Consider the following 18,075-nt stretch of genomic DNA (forward strand, 5'->3'; position numbering starts at 1 on the left):
TATTCTACAATGGCATCCAAAATAAGACTTGAAAACCACAAAGAAACTGGTGAAGCATAGTCCGCAACACACCTTATCTTCACAATTTATTTTGTCTCCAGTATCACAGAGACTTCTTCAGAATAAATACGTACATTTAACTCCAGTTACACCCAATTTTTAATGTGTTTGAAAACATTTTTGAGAAAGACATTAAGAATATCAGACAAAATTAAAAAAATCTACAAAGTGATATAATTTAAATAAAAAGAAAAACAGTATCCTAAAGAGTGTGTATTTGGATAAGAGCATTAGGTTGATGAAAATCGAAAAGCAGGGTGGGTTGGCTGTAATGAATCAACTGGATTATGTGGGAAATATGTATGATATACTTAATGACAGCACTTATTTGGAGGATTCCAAAAATTACGTTAATATTGCCTCTGTAAAAATGGATAGTGTTTTATATGACATGCTCATGCAGGGACAAATTTCAGCCGAAGAATTTAGATTTTTGAAAGTTGAGTCTCAATTGTTCCTGGCATTTTTGAAATTCAAAAAAACACAAAGACTCAGACTGATTGTGGGCACATGTGGTTCAAAGAACTCTACAACTGCTCAGTTTACTGACAGGAAATTAAAACTAATATACAAATATTTTCTGCAGCTTTCAAAAGATTCTGGGATTTCTCAAAAGGTGTTACTACTGAGTTAAACAGTGATGAAACTAGTTTTGTCATTACAGATGTTAAAGATTTATTTCTTGTATCAGCAAGTTCTTAACCGCTTTATGGAGATGCTGCCAGAAATAAATATTTTGATGACGAATAAATATTGCATCAGGTTTGAACATTAATGTATTCAGTGTTCTTATGGAAATAGAACAATTTTTTTATATTCTTTGATGATAGATATTACCATCAGGAAACAGGGATAGCTAAAGGGGCACTTGCACCTCTGTTTTCACAAACATTATAATGGCCTATTGGGAGAAGGCATATGTATTACAGTAGTTGTCAGAATCACTTTGCTAAATATTTAAACCATGTTTATATCTTTTGGACAGATTCTCTAGAAAAATTGAAAGATGTTATTTTCTTTATTAATTCCACAACTCAGTTTTTACAACTTACACATGAATATTCAAGAGAAAAAAATACATAATTTGGATATGGATCTTGCTATGGATTTGGGGAGACAAAAATGTTGTTCCAACATATATAGAAAACCAAGTTATTCTGACTCTGTTACATTTTAGTAGTTGTCATCCATACGGTCAAAAAAAAGCTGTGGTGAAAGGGCAAATATATTTGGTGAGAATGGTCTCAGACAATGATGTTTTAATAGTAGAAATAACTACTTTAAGGAAAACATTGGTTAAAAGGGATTATCCAGATCACTTATTGAATGACATACAAGCCAAAGTTGTCAAGAAGAGAATTTTATATACACTTTTAGAAAATCTTAAAAGATTGGATAAAAATAATATTAAAATGAAGGGTGTTGATGAGGAAAAATTCTGGAATGATAAAGAAATAGTTTTGACATATAACAATGGCAGTAATTTTATAAAGAAGGTCTTTTAGAGGAACTGGGATATTATTAGGAATGTGCATGGTGCTGCTATTGAGCAACTGGAGAAGTAGCCAAGACCTGTACACAAAAAGGAGAAGACTTTTAAAAGTGCCCATTTATTTTTGAGTGGATTGTATAGATTTTTTTTCCTGAAGTAGAATTCTACAACATATTGTAATTGTAGGTCAAAATGTGTTATATTTATAGCTTTGTGCCAACAGTGCCTAGTGTTCCATCTAAAAAAAAAACCAGAGAGGTGTCTCCGAGAACAATCTATAAGCATATGTATGATATTCAAAAAGACAGTTTAAATAATGTACTTTTAAAATGCGTATATCAGTACTGAACAAAAATTTTAATTTTTTTTTTCTGCTGGAACAACCGGAGAAAAACCCAAGGAGTGGACCCTGGACTAAGAGGGTAGAATGCTATGAATTGATTTGATAATTGAGGCTCAATCCAGTATATTCTGAGTGTTTTAAAATTGAAATAAATGAAATGTGAGATATTTATGCAATATTTATTACATTTCTATACCTAATATATGTTATTTAGTTTCAAAATGAATGAATTTTATTAATAGGGTTGGTGTCACATGATTTTAGGTATTTAATATGGAAATGATAATTATTTACTCTGACGAAGTCTGACATTGGAGATGAAATTGCTAAATTGTGAAAATAAAGTGTGTAGTGGAGCATCTACATCAATTGGTCAAAGGATCAAATTGTCAAAACCCTTATGGTTGATCATTTGTTTTGTCAAACCAATCATGGTACTGTAGGATTGGTGAATTTCCCCTTTTTTCCACTGTAGCATGATCTCAGAGCTGGTATAAATAATTAGCAGGGGTTTTTGGGGGGGGGGTGTAGCAAGGTTTACCCCCCTGCTAAAATGTTTGTGCTGTTGGTGGGTGATGTGTGGATTTATGTCAGTTTTTTGATTAACTGCATTGCCGACTATATGGTCTCGACAATGTGTGTTTCAACAATGTGTTTCTTTGATAAACTGACAGAGAGCAATTGTAGAGTATGCTTCACCAGCATTCTATATACAGGACTGTCTGAAACAAGACCATATGGAAGACATTTTGGGAATCAAAGTGCTAAGGCAACTTAGATGCAAAATTAGTCTGAGATCTCTGGTCTGTTTTGTCATAGAAAACAAAAGATAATAAAAAGAAAAACCCTAGCCATCTGTGGGCTGATGGGACCTCATGGATGTTTCTTTAACTCAGGATGATGGCTACTAAAATTTTGCCGGCTTTCTTTGACAGGGTGGACTATATGACAATGGGGAGGAAGATGGCACTGGGGCAGACAGAAAGGAAATTCTATCACTCCTTGTAAGGACTGTCCTTATTCAATAGCCGGAAGTGATTGAGAACCACACCAACAAGTGGAGGGATAGGTGTCTCCAACTGCCTCCAGTAGGAAAGAGTCAACCAAGTCTTCAGGATTTCTGCAACCCCCAGCAGCTGGTCTGTGGCTGCCAAACAGTTACTGAGAACCCAGTAGAAAACTGCTGCTCTTGAAGGACCTCAAGTAACTGAGTCCCTTTACAGGGACCTTGCTGTGTTTTATCTGCAATGAAACCAGATTTTGCAGCTAAACTTCTTTGTCCTGGAGAAGGTACATTGCAGGGATGAGAGCTTGACATCAACTGCTGTCAAGGGCTTTTTCTGCTTTTCTAACATCTCTATGCAAGCTTGGAACTCCAGGCTATAAATTTGAGGACCATGACCTTCTGGCCAAAAATTACCAAGACAACGGAAGGGAACATTAATGAAAGTCACCTTCATATCCTTGATGGAACTGGTGAGACACAGCTATGTACTTCCAAACCACAAATTTCAGAATCATGGAAGTCACCTTCAAATCCTCAGCAAAATCAGTTAAGATAGAGTCACACATGTTTATAAACTGCAAAATTAGCCACATGTTCTGCCACATTGAACCCCACATACATTTTCAGGTTGATCATGGTCAAAACTGTGGCCAAATGGGACAACCTCGCCTTTTCAAGTTCATCGGATGCACCGTTCTAAGATGGCAATCATCTCAGTGGCAATATGTTGGAAATCTCCACCACCTGATCCTTATAAGAAAGAATACCAAAGAAAAGGAATTAATACATTAACATGCTTCCTGAAGTAATCAGTCACCTAAAAGTCCTTGTTGGGAGGATAAACTACAGGATTCTGTGTGGTGGATATACTTATAACATTTACTGCAGAGACTGGCATAACCAGCTTGGATTCCCTGACAAAGAAGCATACATCCTGTGCAGATAAAACAAGTCTGCCTTCCCCAGGACAGGAGCTTCTATGTGAAGTGCAACCCATGTAAATTTTAGTAGCCACTTTCATAACATCTGAAGCTGGTGGAGCCACTCATGAAGACTGTTTGGTGTACCTAAAGACTTTGTGGAGGGTCCTTTCATGAAAGGGTAACAAGTCAGCAGAACATCCCCTTTAACTACAACATCTCTAGTATCAAAGGTGGATCACCAGCAAGTTTTCTGGAGAGCTGTCTCGAGAAAGGACAAGGGTTCATAGAATCATGGGTTCATAAGATGACACTAAGCTATTGGCCACGAGGCCCTTACAAGCCTAGCCAAGAATTTTGCCCATGTTCCCACAAAGTCAGCACATGTGTGCCCTGTCCAGCAGGGACACAAGTGGGATCCCAGGAGTGTATTTTCTGTTTCCCATCTAGATGTCCAGGTTCCTCTTAAACAAGGCTAGTGAGGCACTCTGCTTGACATGGAGAGGGACTTTATTCCACAGATGGGGAGTCTTTGGGACACACATCTATCCTTCCAACAAGTTTTATGAATGTCACACACCAGGTTGAGGCCTTGCATGCAGGCTGCATGAGTGAAGTTCGACTTACGGATATGCAGCAACTCCATCAAGGCTGATTCTGAGATGGCCTTGTATGTCAGGCACAGGTCACCTCTGAACAGTCTGTACAAGACTGAGTACAGGGACAGGGCTTTTAGCCTATCTGTATAGGATAGGTGTTTGAGACCCTGGCTTTTCATGGTCAGGAACCTCTATGGTCTCTCCAGATGCTGCTTGTGCTTGGCAAGGTACATGCCAAAGGGGGCATTGTACTCGATAATGGGTCTGATAAGGGAGGAGTACAGGGATGTTATTACCTCCTTGTTCCTGGATGAATACCCTTACTTATGAGGTGGGCTATGTAGAAAGCTTTCAGTACAACGGGGGCAATGTCGTGGTCAAACATCAGGTTGCTATGAACCTGGGTGCCCAAGTCCCTTATGACTGATTGTATGCTTAGTAAGTTGTTATTAATGTGACAATTAGTGGGAACACCATTTTCCCCAAAGGGGATAATGATGCATTTCTTGGCATTCAGTTTGAAGCCATGCTTTTGGCACCACACCAGTCATTAGTTTGGGTAAGGCCCTCCTGGAAAATGTTCACATCACTAGGGGAATTTAAGACAGTGCCCAACTTGCAGTCATCTGCAAACTTGGTCAGCCACAGACCACTGGTTTTAAATTGTACCTCAGAAAAGTATATCCCAAACAGTAGATGCCCCAAGACAAATTCTTGGGGTACACTGCTCGTTATGAGTCTACTACTAGAGTCGGCTTCCCCTATTTTGACTGAGTGGATTCTATCAGGGAGTCAGTTAGCTACCCATCTGGTAACATATGGGTTGATGCCTAGCTGGGAGAGTTTATCTATTATGCCCGAGTGGGGAATAGTATCGAAGGCTTTGGCTAGGTCAAGGTAGGTGGTGTGCACCATCTTCCCCTTGTCCATGGCTTTGGTGACTGTTTTGAAGAAGTCGACCAAGTTTAAAGGGCATGATCTCCCTTTGACAAAAAACAAAATTTGTGGGGTCAAGTGTTTGGAGGTTGCCAATGTCCTTGTTTATAAGGTCCATGATAATGCGTTCCATGGCCTTGCAGATCAGGCTACTTAGGCTGATGGGCCTATAATTGCCTGGGTCAGTGGATGCTCCACCTTTGTGTAGAGGGAGGACAGTGGCTGTTCTCAATTCAGCTGGGATGAAGCCGGTGCTCAGGCTTTGGTTGACTAGGGTGCCTAAAAGGTGCTAAGAGCTCATGCCTAAGTTCATGTAGGATACAGCCAGGGATGTTGTCAGGTCCCATGGAGACTGTATTTTTTGACTTTGAAAGGGCATTAAAGACCTGCTCCCTGGTGATGAGGGGAGGGGTGGCAGGTGCTGGGGATGTCCCGGTTTACTGATGGGGGGACAGGGGGTGATGTTTTCACTGAACCAGTCTGCCAGCAGGTTGGCTAATTTTATGGCTTTTGTGTATGTGGTGTTCTTGACCACCAGTTCACAGCAGATTTGGGTATTACCTCTGAGATTGTGGACTTAGTGAAGAAGCCCTTGTGACTGTCCTTAGTGGATGTGGCCAATTTGGATTTGAAGTGTTAGCCTTAGAGGATTTCACCAGTGATCTTATTTGCTTGTTCAGACAAAGGAGAGATTGCTTCCAACTTGGCACCTGTTCCTTCTTGGTCCTGGACAGCAATTATTTCCTTTTATTATATAGTTTGTTTACTGCTGCTGTCCACCAGATAGGTTTACTCTTCCTTGAAGAAGATGATTTGGTTCTGTCAGATATTGCTGAATCCATACAGCTGTGTAGGTGTTCATATAGTTTTTTGGTGTAGGCTTGGACATTAGTGCTAATTCCAACTGAAGGGATGGTGGTTGTGAAGCTGTTTATACTTGCTCTCAGGAGATTATAGTCAGCCTTGGAAAAGTTTTTCTGTTTGACCCTGAGAAGGGGGAGGGGGGTCAGGGGAGATGGTGACTTTGAAAGTGATTGCTTTATGGTCTGATCTTACCAAGGAGGATGACACTGTAGGGGTGCTACAGTGGCTACTCATGTTGGTTAGTACCAGATCCAGGATATTTTCACCTCTCAGAGGGGTGTCGACCAGCTGATCCAATGCATTGGTACTGACAAAGTCAAAGAATCTCTGGGCATTCATGTTTGGGCTAGAATAGGTCTTTCACTCCATGGTTGGGTAGTTAAAGTCACCCAGGATCAGGGTGGAGGGTTGAATCTTGATGGATTCAAGTAAGTTCAGATAGATGGAGTGGGCGTCCTGAGTCATGGTTGGGGGTGTGCAGCTAGCTATGATTTGAATAGGTATTTTGTCAACAGTTAACTGCATTGGACTGTCTCCTGTGTGTCATACTGTTTGACCATCCTGGAGGTGTGTATGTCTTTGATAAATATTGAAACTCCACCTCTTTTGGCTTTGTAGCTCTCCATTTGGGGTCTCTCCACAGCTTTGAACTAGGTTTCAGTGACTGCACAAATATCAGCATCCTCCAGGGTAAGGAATGCTTGTAATGAGTGCAGTTTCATGGCCATCCTCCCACTTCTGCCACATCATCTCCAGTATCACCCTGAAACAGGGGTCATAGGGAGAGGACATGATGGGGATTATATTATTACTCTTTGTTCATATCAGAAATATACATTATTGTATATTAGTTAAGAGTCTCAAGAAGAAGACGAAAACGCTTACTCCAGATTAATAAAGTATTAACACAGGAATCCTACAACAGTAGCTGGAGAGGGTGTTTTAGTATTTTGTACATCTATTAGAATGTGACAGTAGACTAACTCTGCAGGACAGTCTGTTCTACAGATCAAGCATCATAGAGTAATACAAGTCTGTATCAGAGTCTCCCATAATGCACTGTAGCACTATAATATAATTCATAATAAGTGTGTGTTTCAAAAGTGCATACCTTTTCATAAACTGGGAGGTATCGTGTGGTGGCCCTGGTATTAATAGTTTCTAGATTTTTCTCTTTTTGTTCTGGAGGCAGGAATGGATGGGATATTAAAAGGTCCATCAGATCTCTGGCTCCTAACACATACATATCAATTCTGGAAAACAAGCAGAAATGATCTTCAGAAGATGCACTAAACACTTAGTAACTTCAATGATTTCCAGCTATAAAAAAAGTGTGCACACAAGCTGAAACAATATTTTCATAACTGTCTTGAATATAAAACAAACAAACAAATACTTTCAGAATACATCTTCCATATCAGTTAGATAAATATGTATTTGTTATAACTCAGGGGGATGAAAATACCTTTGGGCATATAAAAGGGGTAAAAGATGCTACAGAGAATAGCTCTCAATCTCTTAGCTCAAGAAATCTGTACAAAGCCAAAATCAATGTGTGTGTGTGTGTGTGTGTGTGTGTGGGGGGGGGGTAAAGGTCCAAAAATAGGGACAGATTTTAAATATTGCTCTTATAAACTTAGAAAGTAGTTAGAATAACAGGCTTTGCATTAGCATGTATCTTCTGAAGGATAAAAAATCCACACTAAAAGTCTATTGTGAGCACTTTCATTCCCATTCAATGAATGAACTTCTTCAGACATTTTAAAATAAGACATCCAAAGCTTAAATAGTTCAAAAAAATCATGACATCATACACCTTCCCATTTTTATGTTAAAAAACACAATTCACATTTAATTCACCTGAATATGTTCATGGTGAAACTGCCGGGGAAGAAGTATACATTTAGTTTTAATGCCATAGTAATTCCCTCTCCACAAGCTTGAGTGCCCAAGGGCCCCCTCTAATGTTATGGTTTGACTGTTCCAAAATATGTCTGGCTAAGGCATTAGTTGTATCCTGTTTATTAATACTGTATTGGTGTTCATATATTCTCTGCTTTAAATGCCGTTCTGTCTTACCTATGTAAAAACAGTCGCATTCCTGGCACTAAGCTAAATATATGACCCCCCTTGGTATTACAATCGTATTTACCTGCCAACATAAATTTTTTGTTACATATTGTGAAAGATGATGTGATTTCTATATATTTATAATAGCGGCACCGGCCACATTTTTTCATGCCTTTATTGGGGACGTAAGGTCTAATGTTCCTTTCTAATATAGATTTAATATTGTACCCCCTCCTGAATGTGATCCTAGGCTTGAGCCCCAGTTTATTTCTCACTGACAAGTCATCATTTATCAGGGCCCAGTTTTTAACTAAAATTTTCCTCAATGTATTGGCATCACTGGAGAAAACTGTTGTAAAACTGATGTTATAATCCAAGTTCACTTCTTTTTCTACGGAAAATACCTGAGAAGTGGAATGACCACTAGCCCCAATATTATTCCTGTTGAGAATAGGTTTAAACTGCCCTGTTTGCCTTTTCCTCTCCACCTCAGTTATAATGTCAGATAATAGATTTGAAGGGTAGCCTCTCCTTGAAAACATCTTCCTTAGATTCTCACACTCTATTTCAAAATCATAGTCCAATGTTATCATTTTGGCCGCCCTGACAAGCTGTCCTTTAATGACTGCTGTTTTCTGATGTAACGGATGGTTACTGTTGAAGTGGAGGAAGTCATTGGAATATGTTGGCTTCAGATATATTCTGGCAGTATACCTACCATTAATAATATCTTTAACTAGCCATACATCCAGATATGAAATTTCGCCTGTTTCAAAGTGGTATGGAAAGTCTAGAAAGGATGTCACACTAGATAGAATTTCCATAAAATATCTGACATCCTCATTGTTTCCCTTAAAAATCAGGAACATGTCGTCCAAATATCGAGTGTGCCAGTGGACTCTGTTCTGGAATTCCTCATTTTGGAACAAAAATTGTTTCTCCCAATGTGCCATAATGCAATTTGTGAAGCTGCCCCTGTAAGGGGACCCCATTGCTATGTCTGTCTTTTGGAGAAAATATTAATTGTCAAACAAACCAAGTGTTGCATGCAATGGAGAATTAAAAAGATTGGAGATCCTAAATTAATTGTTGCCAAGCACTCATTGTAAATTCAGTATGCATGAATACAATTTTAGATCTCACAATGTTCTGGCTATGTCAGCTTTAACCACAGGTACAAACGTGAGACCTTTTGCTAAAGTCTTGATTAGTTCAGGTTTAATCAATTCAGAAGTATAGTTATACACTTTAAAGTCACCTTGTTGATTTGTGCAGACTCTAATATGATGAACCGAATTCTCCATTTCATCAATTATGCCCAAGTCTGCTACCTCCTCCGACAATTCTGTCTCTTCGAACGTTGATTCCCTTGGTTGTTGCCCTGGGGTCTGTTCTGTTGCCATTTCTCTGCATTCTGAAAACCCTGCGTATTAGATCCACCCCTAGATTGAGGCTGACGTTCTCTCAGTCAATCATTCCATCCGCCAGAGGTGTTGACTTATATTTACTCGGCTGAGTTTATAGTTAGCTTGACCTGGGAGCCATTAAGGTTAGAATTGGGATTCAATTCATGATTGTAAACATCCCAATTCCCCCAGTTTTGAGATGGAGGTGGAGTGGGGTAAGCTACTGCACTCTTGTATTCTCTCCTGTCCCACTGAAATTATGGGAAGAATGGTTAGTAAGAAACATTGGTATTAAAGGGAGAAGAAAGATGAGATGTAAAGAGAAAAAGGATGGAAGGGTATGGTAAGAGTAACAAGGATAACTAACACAAACTGGTGGAGAAGGAGAGAAGTTATAGACAGTGAGAGTATAGCTTCACTGTATATACAGCAAAACTGATTTCTACTAGTAATGAGCTGCCTGAGTTTAGTAAGAAATGCTTTTGTGTTTTAGCTCTAATGACAGATGGGACAGACTTCCATGTTTTAGTAACAGACTGAGTCAACTGAGTTACCATATCCGTTAGATGACTTGGTGAACAATACTTGATTTAGGTGTTGGGATTTCAGGCCTGTTTTAGGATGTACTGGGTAATTATATGGTTTAGGACTAGACGTTTGTTATGATACTATACCAGGTTATGTGCATTTTTAATCTGATAACAGTTGAATGTGTTTTGCAGGTCCAACCACTAGAGTTGAAGGGCTTTGCAATGGTGACCGGATTTAAGTTGCTTGTGAATTTAGTGATAGTATTGTAGGTCCTCTCTAGTTTGTGGAGTTGTGAGTTTTGGATGTTAGTTAATGCTGATACTACATATAAAAAGTTGGGAAAAAGGACTGGCAGAGCGGTTTTTAAATGTGACTCTGGTATAAGGAATCAGGGTAAACACCAAAAGTAAAAGTATAGGTGTCACAGTGTGAAAAAGTAGCAATCTGCACAACAAGAAACACGGCAAGCAAAGGAAGGGGGTGATGCTGACTCCAAAGTGACTTCAGCAAGTAAAAGTAGTAAAGCTATGAAACACTGCTAAACTAATGGAAAATACCAAGCCACAGTAAAGTCCTAATGTTCGATACACCAGCAAATGCACCTTAGAACTGAAGCGTACAAATGCAGCCTGTGAGCAAATTCCAGCACACCCTAATGTTATTTAGTGAAGAATTGGGTTAAATGCTGGAAATAGGGAGCTGGTGCATCATAGAACAGGGTCGGGAAGAGTGGCTGGTGCCCATCATGGAACAGGGGCTAGGAGAGGCTGATGCCCATCAAGGAAGAGAGTCTGGAAGGAGTGGCTGGTGCTCGTTATGGCAAGGCGCTAGAAGGAGAGGCTGTTGCCCTCACAGAACAGGAGCTGGAAGGCATGGCTGGTGTCCATCATGGAGCAAGGGCTGGAAAGACTGCATGGTGTCCATCATGAAACACAGGAGGAAGGAGTGGCTGGTAAATCAAATAACAGGGTTATAAGGATGGTCTGGGTGACTATTCTGACACCCAAGTAGAAAACTGAACCCAGTAAAAGTCAAATTCTGAGGAAATGCAACATGTTACAGTGAAAAAAAAATGCAGACATTATTTGCAGAGTGGTGCATCATATGGGCAGACCTACTATTTTATTATGCTAAAAGACAATGGAGTGCACAGTTACAGCAACATCCAGTTTTAACTCAGTCTCCAGTTCTTAACAAAAACATTCCTCCATGTTTGAGTGGGGTAGGATGAGACAGTGATGGTCACAGTGTTATTCCAACACTCTACTTTCACTGCTTTTTAACAAGAACCTAGTGTTAAAAAATTATCAGGAACTGGCCTCCGTTCTACTTTACGTCAACTTCAGTGGTTGGTTACTGATCATGTGTGCACAGAACAGCACATTCTGTGAAAGGCATCTTAAGGCAACAGCCATTAGGTCAGAGAGGTCAAAGAGTACGGACTAATGGAACACTGCATGTTTCTGAAAGGCCCCTCTGATTCAAGGAAATATTTTAACACTAGGGCAAATCTTAATAATTGCAGCTTAGTAGAAAATTGAAAGAACATATAGGAAAAGAAATCTACAAAATTTTATGATCAAGGAATGACCATGCAACAAAGAAAATTTCAATGGTATGGCCAATGTGTTGATACAACAAGGAAACTAGCCACAGTGAAAAAAATGTCTTTATATCGAAGTTCTGACCATTTAAATAGTGAGAACTGCACAGGAAAAGAGCAAAGAAAGTTAGAGGGAACTTTTTACAGTAGGCAGTAACACACAAATCCATCCATCCATTCATACATCCACCCACAACGCCTTTTCCATAGGAACTACAACAAATCTGTAAAATTTTACCTTTATCAATATATTTTTGAAATAAGGCATATTCATGAGTCAAATAAAAAAAATGTTTTACCATCTGTATGGCTGTCTATAGCAACTAAGGTATTGCAGAGTCATCTGACACAAAAATATATGACTTTTAACTCACTGGAGTTTTTCTTTCAGGTTTTTCCCGTAGAGGTTGTATTTTTCTGCAACATAACGTAGAATAGCTGTAGTCTGAACCAGTTTCATGCCATCTATCTCAACCATTGGCACCTGTTCGAAGAGCAAGTCCCCATCTATAAAGCAGAAAAAATACATTTGTGTATGCTAACATGCAACTTAAGATTGAACTAGTAATTAATGTCAAATGAGAACCTCAGGTTAAGCACACCTAGAATATTTACTACTGTACTATGTATGTATTAACAGATTACAATCAATATAATAAATAATACAGACATTATGATGTAAGACATCATCATGTATAAAATAGGAGCCTGGAGCTCATTAGGGTTCAGGTTCTCCAAAATACAACTTGATGAGAATGGGGTATCCTAGGGCAGTAAATATTACTTTTCAGCATACCAGCTAAAACCTCAATATAAAACAAAACGCCCACCTCCAATCCAAACAATTGCTTTCCATGCATATGACATTCCAAAAGGGGGCAATTGTGTCACCTATTAAGTGTTGTAATTGCCCCAAGACTCCAAAGAAAACAGATGGCATTGCAGTTCAGAGCCCCAAAACATAAGAAATATACCTATACACATCAACATGGCTTTCCACTTTAGCTTTGTCTGATGTCTACATTAATCTTCTGCAAAAACAAGAGAAGTATTTGCACAGCAGATGTGTAAGTAAGGACTACTTATCCTAACAATAGGATCTCTTACAGTCATTTATATGTACAATTTCTACACCATCCTACTGACCTTCACCTTTCTACCACTCCTATTACCATGTATATGTGTGAAGTTCTGCCATAATATTTTCAGTGAGGTACTCAAATAGTTAACACACACTTTAAAGTAGACAGGTCTTCAGAAGTTTCTCTAATGTTTCACAATTACCTTATAGGACACATACAAAAACTGCAGTCTTGCTTATGAATGCATTAACAGGAATTAATGTTTATATATACTATACATGCTAACCAGTAGTCATTGAATCTGCATAGTCTAGTACTGATTTAACTTTTTTTAAATAGAAAATATGCAGCTTTGATCACTAACGGATATATATATATATATATATATATATATATATATATATATATATATATATATATATATATATATATATATATATATATATATATATATATATATATACACAGCACAAGCAATAATTTCAGAGGGTACTGATTAAACAAACTTTACTATGTCACTTCTTATCAAGCCTATTAGAAGCTGAAATCTTAAGGATACTATGTTGCTATGGTTAATATTTCAACAAATGGGACTTTGTGTTTTCTACTCACTTTGAATTAAATTTACACACAGAAACAATTACTGAAAGCGAACACATTCACAGAATATCCATGTTATGTGTAACACAGAACAAGCTATTGGACGTGACTTCAGTTAACACCAGAAATGCCATTTATGTAAACTGTTAGCCGAAGAGTATAGTTTAAGTACTACAACCTTGATGACTCATCCTACTGCACTATAAAATCATTTTTTTTTTCTGCAGGGGGACTGAACCCTCAGTGCATCTCTAAATGTGAGGGTCCCCCTACCCCAATATACCAACTTCAAGGTTGCATCTTCTCAGAGTAAAGGGAATAATTGCTATTGCTTAAAATCCAAGTATTCCTTATATCCTTCTGGTAGCATGACTTCCTATTTAGTTTATTGAGCATGCCAGGATTTAAGGGGGAAGCACCTTTGGAAAAATCTTTAGTTACTACATTAAACTAAAGTGCAGTGTAGGTACTTTATGTATTCAAAATGGAACACTGGTATTTTGATTTTTACTTGTTATGTCTTCAAGAGTCACAGAATTTGTATACAAAAATTTCAGAACCTTACCTTATTGTGTTGACATAATGCATCCAATCAATATTATACACAGATGTATGATTGGGGCAAATCTGATTAATTTTGAAAGGGCAAACATTTTCAATAACCATAACTTGGTTGTACATGCAATGCTTCAAAAGTTTATTTATTTTATTTTACATTTGTTTACTGGGGGACTCCAACTGGGCAGGGTTGCCCGTTTTCAGCAGAGGCCTTTGGAGAAAACCTCCAATTTATTATAAAAAATGACAAGAACAAATGACAACCAATATAAAATTACAAAAACAAACAAAATGCAAGATAACAAAAAAACAAAACAATATATGACAGTGTATAAAATTGTCTAAGATTCCACGAGTATTCATAGTAGAGTGAAGAAATGAGAGTATTAAAGACATAACAGTAATGTTAAATGAAAAAAAGAGATGGAGTGTGCATAGAGAAGAATTGTCAAAGTAGGTATAGGTGGTATATGGTGAGCAGAATGAATAATATAGGTTGCTGTACCCTAGGATAAACAACACATTTTAATATAAGAGCATCAATCTATCAAAATAGATTTTCAAAACAATCCCAGTATGACTGGGTCATTTCAGCAAAAATTTCAAAACCCACAAAGTTCAAACTGTACCATCGCCATCATTAGAACTTGCCAAACAAATGCTAACTCAAATACAAGCTACAATAAAAAAATGTACATACTTATCATAACTCTTGACCTGTTAGAGAAGGTCCAGCTGATGCAATAATCAGGAACAATGTCTATTGCATCGAGAAGCTTGGCAAATTAAACTTTCCAGGCTGGTAACCCCTATCCCTGTCCCACAATGCACCACTGCCTTCCACTGTTGTCCAGTTCTGGATCAAGGGAAAGTTCCAATTCATAATTAAGGCCAAAATATAGACTTCATTGCACTAACTCCAACACTGTGCAGGTCACAGATTTGTATCTATATCCATTCTGAATGCATTTGATATGCACAAATTACTATGTGGAGTTCAAGAAGTTCTGTAAACATCTTCTAATTACTGGTGTACTGTTTCTCTACTGGGTCATTCAAATTATAACTATCTGCTATTTTAATGTGTTATTTACAACACATTGTGAATAGTAATATTATTGTTAATATTTTATACGTCATGTTCTGTTTTCATATTCACATTTTCTGTGGGTTACTGACTTTGGGTCTTTGGACTAGTTCACTTACCAGGGTAACACATACATAAATAATAAAAAAAAAACCCTCTTATTATAGTAACTACCATAATTTGAGTATCTGGTAATGAACAGGTCCATCTGACACATCAGGACAAAGTCCCCGACTAATCCATTAGGGTTGTCATGTTAAGGAAATGTGTATTTATAACTATGGCTCCACAAGCAAAAGGTGACCAGAAGTATTACGTATCTGTAATGCTGGCAAAACAATGTATCACTGACCAGGCTGCCACTGTATAAATATGATCTATGCTGACATTCGGAAGTAGCCATATCGTTCAGGGAAAGCCAGTAAGAAGAAATGCTTAGTTGGCACCTACCCACTTTTACCTTGGCAAAGTACATAAAGAGATGGACATCTTATTGGAAATCCTTTGTTCTGTCACAATATCTCAATTGCCTATGCACATTCATGTAGTTGGGAAGAAAGTCTCCTTGATCCGAATAGCTGGGATAGAAGCTGGCAAGTCAACAGACTGATTTAGAATGGACTCTGTTGTTACCATGGGATGAGAGATGGGTTAAGTATACAGTGAAACTGTCTTTATGGAAGACCAAATAGTAAAGTTTCAAGGAAATAGTCTACAGCTCACTCTTTGGAGAAAAAGTCTTCCCATGCAAGAAAGCTGGGCAAGGTGGAGGAGGCGGGCTCATATGTAGCTTGTATTATTTTTTCTATGATATAGTAAAGGCTCCACAGAGGGTACCAATGCTCTCAAAATGTATCTGAGCAAGAAAATACCCCATGCACTTACATAGGCAAACTGGAAGCAAAGCTCTCTCCACCCAAGATTGTGCTAGACAGTCAAGAGGAGAAGGTTAACACCCGCACTACATCTCAAGCAACACATAGCCCTTCTAAACTCACACCACCAACACCCACACATAGCAACACTAAACCCACATATGTGGAGGCCATTAACAGTAACCTGCCCAAGCAACAAGGGCCTCCGAAGCTGAAACGCAAACAAACACCAATCACAACCAAAGTGTCACATAGCTCACAATACCAGTGTGCCACCCAACAACAGCCCCTAAGGCAAGACAATGTACCCAACATTTTAGTCATAGATGACTCTATAGTCAAGCACACGGATGTCCCACTCACCAGGCTGAACAAGGAGAAAATTACAGTCAGTTGCATGTCGGGTGCCAGGATCTGCCACATAATGCATGCACTCAAGTCACTCCACAACAAGTACAAAATATGACTCTGTCATTGTCCATGTTGGAGTGAATGACTTGAGATGTACCTCCCTGGACTACATGAAAAGAGACATGGAAGAGGTCTCGGGTCATGTGGCCCAGGCAGGTATGATCCTAGCCCTGAGTAGCATCCTGCCTTCATCCAAAATGATACCACAGTATAAGGACAAAAATGATTGACTTCAACAAATGGCTAAGCTTCTGGTGTCATTCAAAGGGGATCCAGTATCTGTCTGACTGGGACGACATGATCGACAGACCACGATGCTTTGCCAGAGATGGTCTGCACCTGTAACCCCTGGGATTCAGGTTACTGGCTAAGGCTCTTGCCACTGCTATAGTGCCTTTTTTAGGCAAAGTTCAAAGGACAAAGCCACCACTGTAACAGGTACAAGCATGCAAAACCTGAAGGTAATGCTACTCAAAGCTAGAAGCCTAAACCTCAAAATGCACTCTCTCGAGGCACTCCTAAAAATGGAGAACATCAATATCTGTGCAGTAACTGAGACCTGGTTCAAGGCTCCAGAGAGCACCCCTGCAATACCAGGCTACAACTCTTACCACACTTTTCGGCCACCAAACCAGGCCCGAAACACTAAAGGTGGAAGAGTGTCCATATTCACCAAGGATATTCACAACATCAGGCTAGTTGCCCAAAACAATGTGGCTGAAATTTTCCAGCTGCAACTAACACTAGGTAAGACTGCAATCCAAACTGTAGCTTTCTACAGATCCCACACCATGCCCCAAGATTCTCACTACACCTTTCTAAACATCCTGGAAAATATTAAGATACAACCAAACACCCTAATACTGGGTGATTTCAACTACCCTGCCATTAACTGGGAAAACTACTCGTGTACCAACAACTTTGCCCAACGGTTCTTGGAATTCATAGTTCATAGTTCATAGTTTAGTACTAAGCTAACTGCCCTTGCGAGCCATTTTAAGCCTAGCCAATTTTCCCTTGTGAGACTCAAACCCTGCACCTTGTGTTTATAAGGCAAACACCTTAGCCATTGAGCCACCCTCCCAACCCAACCCTTCATAAATTCCAATGCCCTGGATCAACTAATCCTTAGTCCCACCAGGGGCTCCAATATCTTAGACCTGGTCATTACCAACATGGGAAATCGATGCTCCAAACCTATGGTCACCCCCTCGTTGGTCAGGTCTGACCATAAGCTAATCACCCTTGACATCCATATCCCACCCCCACCCCCCAGTAAGGAAACCTCCATAAAAAATTTCTTCAAAGCAACTTCATGCTACTCAAGTCAGAAGTGACAAACTTCATGATACCCATGCAGACGGGAACTGAAAATTTGACTGCTGAATCCTACATTAAGGCACTGTACAAGCACATCCACTCTTGCATGAATCATGCCATCCCCAATAGAACCAAGACGTTCTCCTCCAAAAAAGGAAGCCAATCTGGTGGTCCTTTACCATAAACAAACTTTACAACAAAAGGACGAAACTGTTGCAGAAAAGAGGAAAATCCCAGGATGCCTAAAACTCCCTTACCAGCCTCAGTAAGAAGCTGAGATCCCTTATAAAATCCTCCAAAGCTAGTTATGAA

General features: G+C 39.0%; 1 protein-coding gene across 1 annotated transcript in view; it reads right to left on the minus strand.

Annotated features, from left to right (window-relative positions):
• Positions 1–18,075, minus strand: part of LOC122795781 (glutathione S-transferase-like) — a 227,903-nt gene that overhangs the window by 45,070 nt on the left and 164,758 nt on the right. The window contains exons 4-5 of the mRNA XM_044064112.1: positions 12,205–12,337; positions 7,332–7,473 (exon numbers count right to left, since the gene is read on the minus strand). Coding sequence (XP_043920047.1) covers positions 7,332–7,473; positions 12,205–12,337 — 275 coding nt within the window. The remainder of the gene's footprint in view (positions 1–7,331; positions 7,474–12,204; positions 12,338–18,075) is intronic.

Source organism: Protopterus annectens, chromosome 2.part2 (assembly GCF_019279795.1).
Source record: "Protopterus annectens isolate FY-2018-M chromosome 2.part2, PAN1.0, whole genome shotgun sequence".
Lineage (NCBI taxonomy): Eukaryota > Metazoa > Chordata > Ceratodontiformes > Protopteridae > Protopterus > Protopterus annectens.